Below are 12,277 nucleotides of genomic sequence, written 5' to 3'. Positions count from 1 at the left end.
GACACATGGACTTTCTCAGTTCTTTGAAGTGATAAAGAGTATGAAAAGTGAGTGTGTGTGTGTGTGTGTGTGTGTGGTGTGTGTGTGTGTGTGTGTGTGTGTGTGTGTGTGTAAATGCATAAATGTAAATGCAGTTGGCTATGCGTGTGCCTCTTTGTGTCTCTTGGGTGCATGTGTTGGCATATGTGGCTGTGGTAGGTTTGACTAAGAGGAGGCATCCCAGGGGATGCCAGAGAGACTCTGTTACTGTGATTGTCTATGTGTGTGTGTGTGTGTGTGTTTATACATGTGTATATGTGTAGATGTGTGCATGTGTGTGGTATAAGTGGCAGACCCCAGTTCTCTGGCACACCTGCCCTGCCACCCTCCTTTACAATAACAGTAGAACAACAGCAGCATGGCGAGAAAGCGCCATGCTGTACCAATTGTTCTCTTCTGAGAACAAAGGTCTAGCAGACACAACACAGCACCAAAATACTCCAGCTCTGTCTGTCTCTTTCACTCACTCCCTTACCCTCAACACACACCAAGACACAAATATGCACGTTGTTTGAGATCTGAGAAAAAAAAAAATGCAGCCCCTGAAAGGATGACCAAACAGAGAATATTGCCCCTTTAAAACCAAAGTCATTCCTTCCACAGACCAAAGTCACTTTTTTTCTTTCACAAACACTGCATTTGTAATGCATAACGTCAAATCCAGATTTTATCTCTTACAAGAGGCTCAGTAAATTCCACAGACACACATTCTGTTCCATAAAGGAAGGAAACAGAGCCTTTTTGAGTGTTTGTTACCCTGCCTGTTAGTGGCAAACAGATTAGACTATCAGAAGCTTTCTAAGCCTATCTATCAGCTGAAATACGTAAATGAAGGCCCCAGGTTCTTATCTCCTTCCTGATTGTGTGCACAGGCCAATCAATCTCTGCAAGAGGCGAATAGCAGTTCCTCATCTGTCTCTGCTCCCTTCTCTTGGACCGAGAAGCCAAAGCGCTCAGACAGGCCTGTAGAGTAACAGAAGCTGGGGGTCTGTGGCACCAGCATTGTTAAAGAGCCCAGTTCAGCACCTCTGCCAGGCAGGCCTTATGTCTCCGAGGCCATAAACCAACATCACTGCTCCCCAGTAAAGGTAAGGGAGGTGATAAGGTCAGGAAACACCTCCCAGCAGACCAACTTGTCTGCAGAGCAGCATCAAAGGTATAATATTGATCAGCAAAGGTGAGAAGCACACAGTGAGCCTTTAATGGGACTAATATAGGCTCAGCCCTGTATTTGAGGCCTTTTTTTGTCCCTTTTGGGACATAACGTGCTAATGCATCCCTGATAGCTTATATCCTCCCCTGCTTTATAAACCTAAGGTTAAAACACTGACAAAGGTGACCATCTCTTCAAAACTGTGGTAAACTGTTAAAAGATCTATAAAAGAACATTTCAGCACAAGTTTGGCCTTTTGTTCCACTGTGTGTGTGTGTGTGTGTGTGTGTGTGTGTGTGTGTGTGTGTGTGTGTATGTATGTGTGTGTGAGCCCTTTAAACTGAGCTGTTTTTCTACAGTAAGCTATGGGTTCCAAATAAAAGGATGCAGCAGGAGGCATTGCCAGAGCCACTTAACGAGGCACCGGTGAAAGACAGAAGAAAAAAAGGTTGAAGAGAGAAACAAAGATGGAAAGAAAGAAAATGTTTGACCTGGCTGGCCCAGCTGTGTGTGAGGATTCTGGGAATGGCAAGGTTAAGGTTTTGTATGTGTGCGCGCGTGTGTGTGTGTGTGTGTGTGTGTGTGTGTGTGTGTGTGTGTGTGTGTGTGTGTGTGTGTGTGTGTGTGTGTGTGTGTGTGTGTGTGTGCAAGTGGATGTGTCGGGGGGGCAGGCCAGAGCAAATCCCTAGCTCCCTACTGAAATCACAAGCAGGGCCGGGAGCAGGGTGCAGGGGTTTGATGTGTGCTGATACACATTAATATATTCTCCCTGCAGATACCTAGGCTCCAGTAGATGTGTCAGTGGCATTTTAGCCTCAGTGCTTTTAGCAAAGGGCCAGAAGGGCCTTTGAAATAGGGCAGGACAAAGGCCATAAGAGAGGGAGTGAGCCTTGAGCTAAGTTCAGCTCCAGGGAGCTTTGTTGGAAAGGTGAGAGTTTAAGGTAAAATACAGAGCTGGGAGGGGTCATGGACACTGCTTCTCCTGACCTGTCCTTCCTGTTGTGGCTCCCTCAGATACATTCCCTTGGTAGATGGCCTGCACCTAGTCTAGATCAGTAGGTCTAATTCCCCAGCTCCCAGGCTCTGAGCATGGGTGATTCATATGCAAATGTTGGAGAAGGTGGTCGACATGATATTGTGGAAATTGTCCCATAACATTTTATGGCACAGGCATTTATTTCCTTATACTTATTTTGCCTGGCAAATTGTGGTAAAGTCAGTTTGTCTGACTGATCGCTGGCCTTGCGCAAGCTCACAGATCACTTACTAGATGGAATACGTCAGTCGATCTGTAGGCCCTGACGTCTGAAGAGCTGCCACACCAGTTCAAAAGCTGTGTTCCAAATCAGGCCCCAACTCACAGCTTCAGAAGAAGCCTCTGAGGAAAAACTTTTGCACCGTATGGTACATCCATGTGTCACCACTGAGTAAAATATAATTACTGCAACAATGAGGTAGAAACTGTTGAAGACACCCTCATCTTTTAAATATCTGGCCTCAACTGTTTAGAGTACATAGTTAGCATGCTAAATGGGCATAGACGCTGACAGACAATGAGAGCTGTAGGCAGTACATTAAGGCTTTTAAGGGGGAAAGTCAGTGGGCTGGTTAAGTGGTAGCTTACCATAAGAGAAAGTGTGCTTGTGCATGAGCGAGAGAGAAAGACAGTGTGAGAAAGAGCTAAAAATTATACACAGAGTAGACTAGAGGGGGTAACAAAGAGTGACAAAGAGAGGTGCGTGTGTGTGTTGGCAAGCCAGAAAGAGAGACCTTCAGCAAGACTGTAACAAGACACTAGAAGCGCCATAATTAACCTAAGCATCTGCCGGAACTGTTGGCTTCCTTTCAGCCTCATTTAACTCCATGATACCAGAAGTTAGTTTGTATCTGATGAACAAAAAATTGCCTGGGTGGCATCACCAAACAAGATATGAAAAACCTAAAAATAGATTACTCAAATTGTCCCAAATCGTATCCTTATCCTAACTCACATTCCAGTTTGCTGCTGCACACTGTGATCTTTGCGCCGATACCTATTTAGGACATAATATAACCTAAACTCATTACAAATAATGTACTGATTCATTTATACAGCAAGTTACATCAGGGAGAAAGAGACACTAACATGACTCATCCAGAAAGAGCCTTTGAATGGAGGCGGGCGAACTAGTCACCGGTTTTTATCCAGGAGAACAGCGTAATCTTTGTCTTCAGCAATACCAAAACAGCCGTAAGTTTAGTACAGAAGAAAGTTTAACACAGAAGAAAGAGTGAATGAAAGAAAAGATGCAAGACGCAACTGCTCCGAGTGCTGCTTAAGGTGAGGAACACTGAACAGTGAGGAGGGCAGCAGCTGAAGGTGGGGAGCATGGGACTGTCCTAGGTCAGGGCTCCATAAGCCATTCATTACAGCTATTCATGGGAAGGTTATCCTGGAGAGGGCTAAAATAGAATGGGGAAATAGCTAAAATAGAATGGGGAACTGTCAGAAACACACACACACACACACACACACACAAACACAAACGATGGCATACATGTACACAAACTTGCTGCAAACACAGAAACAACCAAGCACATACAAAACATGCTAGAAATAAAAATAAGCAGAAAATGTGTCAAAAATAGATGTGCTCACACATAATTCACAAGAAGAAGAAAAAAGTCACACACTATCTCACTCTCTCTCTCTCAGACACACACACACACACACACAAATACCAAGAAGCATCCACAAAAAGGTCAGGCAACTGGTATAGTGTTTGCGCACGCATGTGTATGTGTGTGTGTGTGTGTGTGTGTGTGTGTGTGTGTGTGTGTGTGTGTGTGTGTGTGCAAGAGTACGTGCGTGTATGAAGCAGATTGAACTGGACCATGACTGCTCAGTATCACTGTGAGAGGTGGCTGACGGAGAAGCATTACTTTTTATAGGCATCTATAAATACCACACCTTTAATCTGAATAAGGTGCAGTGTGGAGAGCCCCCAGGCTGGGCCACCTCACAGCTCCTCCTCTCTGCCTCTGTCCATCGCTCTCCGCCCCCACCTCTAATAACACAGCCCTGGGCAGGGCTCAAAGTCAGGGCCCACAGCAGTTAGAAAGGACGAAGATGAAAAGGGGAGGCAAAATGGAAATCCTACAACACAATAAGGCTACAGAGTATAAATGAGACAAGGAGATGGAGGAGAGAGAGGATTGAAAGAGAAAGAGAGATTGCAAGAGAGTGAGGAAGAGAGAATTAGTTAAGTCAGCATCGGTGGCCCCACCCGCCAGGGGACGGGGTGCTCGGTTTGTGCCCTGAATAGTTGCCACGGTGATGGTGATGTTTGTGCACATGCTGCAGTGTTTAATATCCTCCCCTGGTCCTGCTGCTCTGCACACATCTAATTGGAGTCAGGTGACTCCTGCCGCTGCTCCGAGGAGCAAGCTTGACTGGGATGACCATATGCACCCTGACACTGGCTTGCACAAAACAGACAGAATGGAGAAGAAGAAAAAAACTGTAAAGCATCACATATAGGGCCAGGTGTTATGTGTGATAATAAGTGTGTGAAGCCTTTTTGTTGAGAGGGTTGGATTTCAACGAGAATCAACGAGGACAATAGTAGCTGTGGGGTACAAGGACAGATGATAAAAGATGACCAAAGACTGAAAAATATTGATTCAAGATGTACCAGTAGTATTATCGCCTCAGCAGAATCTGATACTGTGCAAAAAAAACGGTCCTCAGACACAAAATTGCATTCAAAAAGATTTCCTTGCTGAAAACTGATAAGGATGCACCTCCAGTTTTAGAGAGGAGCATGTATCTTGACCAGATAAAGGTCGTAGTCACTAACCAATAAATGGTCCAAACTAGATTTATTGCAGTACTAAAAACATATGTGTAAAACAAACTAATGATCAAATGACTTAAACTAGATTTAATGCAGTGCTAAAAGCTCCCACAAAAAGCAAATGAGAATATGAGTATTCATTATCAATGCATTAATAATGCTTCATTAAATATTTAATGTGCAATATAACACAATTCATAATATCAGGATGGTTCCTTAATGTCTGGCAAAAATATAAAAAGATATCTATCAATATTTGGCAACTTTCCTAGGATGGCTGGAATATCACAGGATGATAACAGAGTAACTGTCTTCTCAATACATTTTGTGTGCTAAAATATATGCACATCAATACAAGTCATGTGGCTGTTGCTTGGTGCCTAAATGCAAATGAAGTACCTTACAAATAAGAAAACACATCTACCTTCATACTAGCTACATAAAAATAGAACAATACAGGCCAGTAGCATATACATTTTTTACAATTGTGTGTTTTAAAACTTTTCATTCAGCAAAGGGCAAAATGAGGCTTCAGGGATTTTAACATTTTGGAGAAAGCAAATGAACGGATAGTTATTTGCCCTTGACAAGATTATAACTCCCCATGACTCTAAAGAATCAACCAAAAGGAGAGCAAGCTCAGGCAAACCCTAAATGATCAGATATATGACAATTGTACTGTAATCTGTACAAACACAACCAATATGAAAATTAAAAGTTGCAGCAAGGAACATAAAGCTTTATAACTTTTAGCATACTCAATTGTATATTTGAACATCCTCTGTCCTAGTATCCTTCACTAATCACTGCTGATATTCTCAAAAGGGTAAAGAGGGCAAATTCTTATTAGCCAGATACAACACAGCCTCGTGACCTCTGTGGTATATTAATTTGGTTTAGCCCAACCTATTACACACTGCTACTGGTGAAAATAGGAAATAATTTTAACATTTTCCTTATTTCATTGTTAAACTAGAGCTCATTTTCTCTATTATTCATTACAGCTTCTTCTATCTTTAGAAAGTAAACATCTGACTAAAGGCTATGCTCAATGTAGATGGGCAAATATGCCACAGAGCTGAAATGGAGGAAGAATTTTAGCACTGTCAGACAAGTATTTCTGGATATTATTTGCATGACTGTACTGATGAGTAATCAGATTCAGATTTCACATCACCCCATGTTGAGTACTGGGTTCGCAGATGACCAGGAGGTTGGACATGAATCTGGACAGCACAGGACAGTCTAGGACAGGTGCTGGATGAAACATCCATTATAAAATCACCTAAAAAGACGAACCTGGCAAGGACAGCTAAAATGGAAGTGAACTTTTGGAAACACTAATACAGCATAACACATATGCTCGAATAACCTGTACACATATGCTTTCAAGAACATGCAGACACAATCTTGCTATCCTTAACAAAGAGTGGCAGCCTGTAAAACCTGGGTAGAGTAACATTCACACACAACCCTCATACACCACTAAAGTACTGACAGTCACAAACAACTCCCATATACTACTAAAGTACTACCTCCTTAAATTATCTAGCTTTGCCCAATAGTGTCTAGGTTGTGTCATTCAGGAGTCCTACATATTCACTGATCCAGGACTAGCATTCTCTGTCTCTGATCTGAAGTTTAAGTATCGCTGGAGCCCAGGTCAGAACTACTCATAGGTGATTGTCGCACACAATGTCCATACAGCACTAAAGCATTGACAGTCACAAACTACACCCATACAACATTAAAGTACTCACTGTGATACATAATGCTCATACACCACTAGTGTTGATTATCTCTCACAACTCCAATACAACTCCAAACTGCTGAAACATACAATGCCTATACATTACTAAAGTACCACTGTCACACTCAGTGTTCATACAACAGTAAAGTACTCTCATACACAAGACCCATACACCCCTAAAGTACTGACTGTCAATAATCCTGGGGCTAATTCAAGTCCTCATAATAGTACTGTTCTTGATGCTAACAGTACTGATATAAGTGGGATTATATATCTAATTGTCTAAAAAAATACAAACCAAACTAAAACAAAACCAAACCATTAAATGGCTTTCCAGACCCCATGTTTATTGGCAGGGTGAGAGGTGTTTATGACATGAATTCCTTGTACCAGTGGTGGCTTGTTGACTGGGAAAGTACAACTCTGTCATGTCGGTGGGGACCTCCATTTGGTCAAGACTTGTGGAGAAAAAGCAGAATCTTGATTTTCTGCAAATTTTCTTTTTGTGCTACTCCAAGAGTGACAGTTATGAACCTGGACCCAAGACCTACACTGGTGACCAGTACAGTAATAACAGTCTCCACAAATGTCACCTACTGGTTTCTGCTCTCACATGTTGCATCTGTGACATCAGATGCCTTCACCATTAGTCTCACAACTTCAATGTTTGTTTCTCTGTTAAGTTGCAGGAGACATCATATTACAAAATGCTAAAGAACTGTTTTATTTTTTTTAAATGTTTATGTTTGTATTATTCCACTGTTTAAGAACGGGACCTTGCAGGAAAGAAGCATGCAGTACCTGGCGCTTTCAGAGAACTATAGCACTCTGTTCTATAAATGCTCATAGACTGAAATCATTTGGATTCCCACTGTGTTGCAAAATATTTGCATTTCTAATTTTCCAACTTTGAGCGTCCTAGTCATACACCGGTACATATTCGAAGGAAGAACACTGACATGTGAAAACGGCAAGTTCAGTCTGCAAACCGCTATTAATAATTATCCCGCATCACTTCAGTTCTGATGAAAATCATATCTCCACCTGACCTTTGCCCTGTGAAGACTCATCCTCATCTTTCGATAATTATGGAACCTCACCTTGGGATAGCACTTTAGCAGAGAGGTCGTCGTATAGTCTATGTTTAAGTCATTTTGGCTCACTAAAGACTAAGGGAACAAGACTAACATGGATAACATGAATTAAATATAATATCACGCCATTCGTGGAATTACTCACAATAGAACTTGTCTTTCTAATTGCAGGCTTAATTACGGGTTATTCCGTGTCTGCGTGAAAGTCTCAGGGTCGTCTTGAATTATTAAGAGATCCCACGTGTCTTTTCAAATTACGTGAGATCCTTGAAAGATTTTTTTTTTATTACGCACATTTGTGTGTCTTTATGAACATAAACGACTTCATATTCCCATTCTTTATATTGCTTTTGTTGGTTTGTATTGTTTTTGTTGTTGTTGCTGCTGCTGCTGCTGCTGTGAAACATGAGATATGTGTGGAAAAGCATCGACTATTGTTATTTAAAAATACCCTAAACTTACTTTGACTTTCGAATTTCCTGATGATGGTATCAAGGAAAGTGTTCTGAGGAGCCACGTGCCCCCGTCGAACCGGCATCCTTGCTGAAGTCCGCCGGAATGTCTCGACTTTCTGTAGTCAAAGCTGACCTTTACGCGTAAAACTGCCCGACTACGATCACTGCGCCCTCGGCATGAGCGGCTCTACACAGTAATCCACAAGCGCTCCTCTGTCTTGAGAACTTCATCAGCGACTGACGGGTGAGCCTTCCAAAGAAAGAGAAGCGCTTTAAACGGGAGTCGCCACTTATCCACACTCCCGTTTCTAGTTTCCAGTGTAGTCTATGCGAGCGTGGGTTTTGTTTACGTCCGACTGTACTGCCAGAAATGATCTCCTTTCTCCGGTTTACAGTTAAGTGACGCAAGCGCGGTTACTTCATGACATCCAGCAGGCACAACTCTCGGAGGGAATATTCAAACGGATGGAGGTACCCTAATTTTGCCATAATTACGTCTTCTGCTTATCCTTTGTGCCTTGACCCTCTTCTTTTGATTCTCATTCGGCAAAACCATTCGGGGCTGTATCTCAACAGCAACGTGTTGTTGTGTCAACGGGTGTTCTTGAGCAGGCTAGTGTCTCGCACCAGAGGTCTCCGCGCTCTGCACAAATGATAGCTCACCGGTGGCATCGACTACACCTCCTTAACCCTTTCTGCCACGATGGTGTCGCCCTGCTGTAGTAGAAAACAATGAGGACGAAAAACGCGACGTCAGCACCTAGAATTCCATCTTTCATTTTCAATTGAAATCCCACATCTAAAATTTAAAAAACAAACCTACTGTATGCTGTTATCTGATGGAGAACGAAAAAACATGCACACAGGAAAGATAATAAACGAGACACCTGCTTTAAAAAACAAACAAAAAAAACAAAAAAAACATCGAATTGATTTGTTGAAAGCAATTATGACAGGGGCAAGTTCATTTGCATTCGCAGGTGTATTATAAACGAAACCTTAATGCCACGCCCTGATAATGTATTTGATGAATAGGAATCAAGTGTCGCGCTACACAATAGTAGACTAAGCTACTCCAAAGTCAAAACCAGTGGTCATGACAGGCTATAACCTAAGGAGTTCATGCACAGAAAGATAGTTTGCATGCACGTTACCTCACCTTGCAGTTGCAATAGTTTGCTTTTGCTGACTGGAAACTCGCTTTGTTTAATTCAGGGATGGGCTAGGGTTTTCACCTTCAGTAGTGTCGCGTGGGAGCGCTCCAGACTGTACAAGATACGTCACCGTCTATGCAAGACTCGTGGATGTGGGGTTTCCCTACCGTCACCCGGAGACAGACAAAAGGCACAGCTTATGGTCTAGAAGCGCTACAAACCCGACAACCGACAGTGTAAACACAAATGTTTTAATTGGGAAAAATTTAACCGACTATTCAACCGACTCTTCGTTACTGACTGAACGAGGGTGGTGTTTTTATTTTGGAGGGGTAAATATACATCTTGGGGAAAAGAAACGGGGTTTTACATCTCTTCACAAGAGGGCGCGCTGTACTTTTTCCCTCTTAACTCCCATATTTAGTCAGGAGCGCGCTGTTAAGGACACTCGGCTGTCTTTGAAGCATCCTACTAGTGAGATCTTCCAGCCTGCCGCTGTTACATGGGTCGGAGCCCTCCTCCCCCATCTCTCACTGTTTCCTCACTATCACCCCCACCCCGCGGTACACGCAGTATGCATGCAAGCACTGTTCATGAGTACTGATCACAAGTGTGGATTATGTACTGAAGGGACACATCACAATCTTAACAAAAAAAAGAAAAGAAATGCGTTAATGTAATTATTTATTTAGTAGAACAGAAATATCTTTGGTCAAAATGCACAGTGTAGAGCTAGAGGTCTGAGTAATGTAGCTCATTTTCTAATTAAAAGACAAGATGTACAAAATAAAGTAATTAAGTTTAACAATTTTAAAGGACTAACTGCATTAACTTAAAAACCCATAATTTATAAGCTGTACAGAATATAGATGTCTGAGAGCTTCAGAAAGTACTCTATAAAAAGAATTCAGTCATATAATGACTACAAGCTAAACACTGGAATATACTGGAGCTGTCAAGAGATGCTGTTCCCCAAAGCCGTCCATCCCTCTGAAAGAATTTAGTCTAACGTTTGGATAGATCTCCTCCTGTGAGAAAAAGAACATAGTCTTAAATCAACAGCTGTCAGACATTCGTGCTACAGGAAGGTTGAGCATCACCCGTTGTTTGAAGCAATACAAAAGAAAAGGACATAGGATTTAAAATGACTACTTGAATGTGCAGTCATCTTGAAATGCACACGAGCACAAAGCATTCTTCTACGTTGTATATTATGTACCACATCCTAATTCATTTCGAATCCTGTTGTGAAAGACAGCATATTAAAAAAAAAAACATGATTCTGTAACACCATATGATGACAAATGTGACCCGCTAAGCGACAGGCCCAGCTATTCGATTAGCTAATGTAATCAGCAACATTGATGAATGGCCTAATGTGTAATTGCTGGGAGGGGAGACCCTGATGCAATTATGCGTGTTTGAAATGCAAACATGCGCCTCGGCGAGGGTAGTACAGTTTAATCGAAATGCCGAGACGGTAAATGGAGAGAATGTTCTCCCGTGATGGGGAGAGGGGCTGTTGTCACGACAACGGGCCATGAATATCCTGGATACAGTAGCTCTGCAGTCTCAGTGTAATGGGGATGCGAGCTGCTGGCCGATCATAAGTCTGGAGTGGTGTCTGTCTTGCTGTTCTGTCAGTTGTGATTAAGATGAAAGAAGCAAGAGTGTAAACAAGGTAAATCGTAGGAATAAGGGGTCAGATTATTTATGAATCTTATAAAGTCTCTGGGCACTTATCCGTCTTCATAGCATGCTATTCTCTTGTTTTTTCCTCAGGGTAAAGATCTTACAATCCAGCCACATATATTATATAAAGCCATTCTATTCATACCTGTGACATATTCTACTCGTGCCTCTGGCAGCAAAAAGGAGCAACTTTTCTCCTCCTGTTAGCACGTGCATGGGAGACATGTGTGGGAGAAGTCAGGGCTACGGTTCAGAAAGCAAGGGCACGCTGTGGTCCTCTGCTCACCCTGGCAGCTGGTACACTCGCAGGAGTGTATAACAGGCAGCACGACGGGCTCACTCTCTCCGCTGGTACACCGCAGGCTCAGGAAGCGCACGGGACTCTGGGGGTCCAGTCTGTAACTGCAGCAGTCACACACAGCTTGGAGGTAGGGCTCCTAGCACAGAGAGAGAGAGAGGGAGACGAGGTGCAAAGGAGGAACACAGCAGGCCAAGAATGCATGGGGGATTGCATTAGGGTGCAGAGGGGAGAAAGCAACATGAAGAAAAAAGATGAATGACAGAGGAGAGTGCAGCAAAGGAGAGACAGGAGAGAGACAGGAGAGAGACAGAAGAGAGACAGGAGAGAGACAGGAGAGAGACAGAAGAGAGACAGGAGAGAGACAGGAGAGAGACAGGAGAGAGAGAGGAGAGAGACAGGAGAGAGACAGGAGAGAGACAGGTGAAAAATACAGCTCGACAGTGATGGGTGCATTGCAAACAGGCAGGGGAACAGAAGTAAGCAAGAGGAAAGCAGAGAGATAGAATCATCTCCAATCCAAATGATATTCTCTCCATGCTACATTTACTTCGCTTCTCTGCTTGAGGAGACCTTAGATGTAATTCAGGGCAGGGAGAAGTGAATGTATATGCCCAGCTGCACTGGGAGGTTGAACTGAGGATTCTGGGAGGAATATGAATGGAAATAAAATTGGGGAGAAGAGAAAGGTGTGATTTCAGTGTTGAAACTATGCAACTGCAAGTCTTCTGCTTCTCGTCTCCATGGTAACTTGAGAGACTTTCTGAGCTGAAGCATATTTTTAACAGTTGCAGCAAACAGATTAC

The 12,277-nt window shown here is 42.8% G+C and overlaps 2 protein-coding genes across 3 annotated transcripts in view; both read right to left on the bottom strand.

Moving 5' to 3' along the window:
• The window catches only part of kcnh2b (potassium voltage-gated channel, subfamily H (eag-related), member 2b), a 147,255-nt gene extending 138,309 nt beyond the window's left edge, over nt 1–8,946 (bottom strand). For both annotated transcript variants that reach the window (XM_081696418.1, XM_027002951.3), the window contains exon 1: nt 8,335–8,946. In XM_081696418.1, the coding sequence (XP_081552544.1) occupies nt 8,335–8,410 (76 nt within the window). In that variant the 5' untranslated portion in view covers nt 8,411–8,946. The remainder of the gene's footprint in view (nt 1–8,334) is intronic.
• Nucleotides 8,947–10,168: 1,222 nt separating this feature from the next.
• sspo (SCO-spondin) overlaps nt 10,169–12,277 on the bottom strand; it is a 54,518-nt gene continuing 52,409 nt past the window's right edge. Inside the window, exons 108-109 of the mRNA XM_081696442.1 lie at nt 11,460–11,610; nt 10,169–10,509 (exon numbers count right to left, since the gene is read on the bottom strand). Of these exons, the coding sequence (XP_081552568.1) occupies nt 10,487–10,509; nt 11,460–11,610 (174 nt within the window). The 3' untranslated portion in view covers nt 10,169–10,486. The remainder of the gene's footprint in view (nt 10,510–11,459; nt 11,611–12,277) is intronic.

The sequence above is a fragment of the Electrophorus electricus genome, chromosome 14, assembly GCF_041902795.1.
Source record: "Electrophorus electricus isolate QZ-2024a chromosome 14, ASM4190279v1, whole genome shotgun sequence".
In the NCBI taxonomy this organism is placed as follows: domain Eukaryota; kingdom Metazoa; phylum Chordata; class Actinopteri; order Gymnotiformes; family Gymnotidae; genus Electrophorus; species Electrophorus electricus.
Note: the sequence above shows the minus strand (reverse complement) of the source record. Positions and strands in the feature narration are given on the sequence as shown.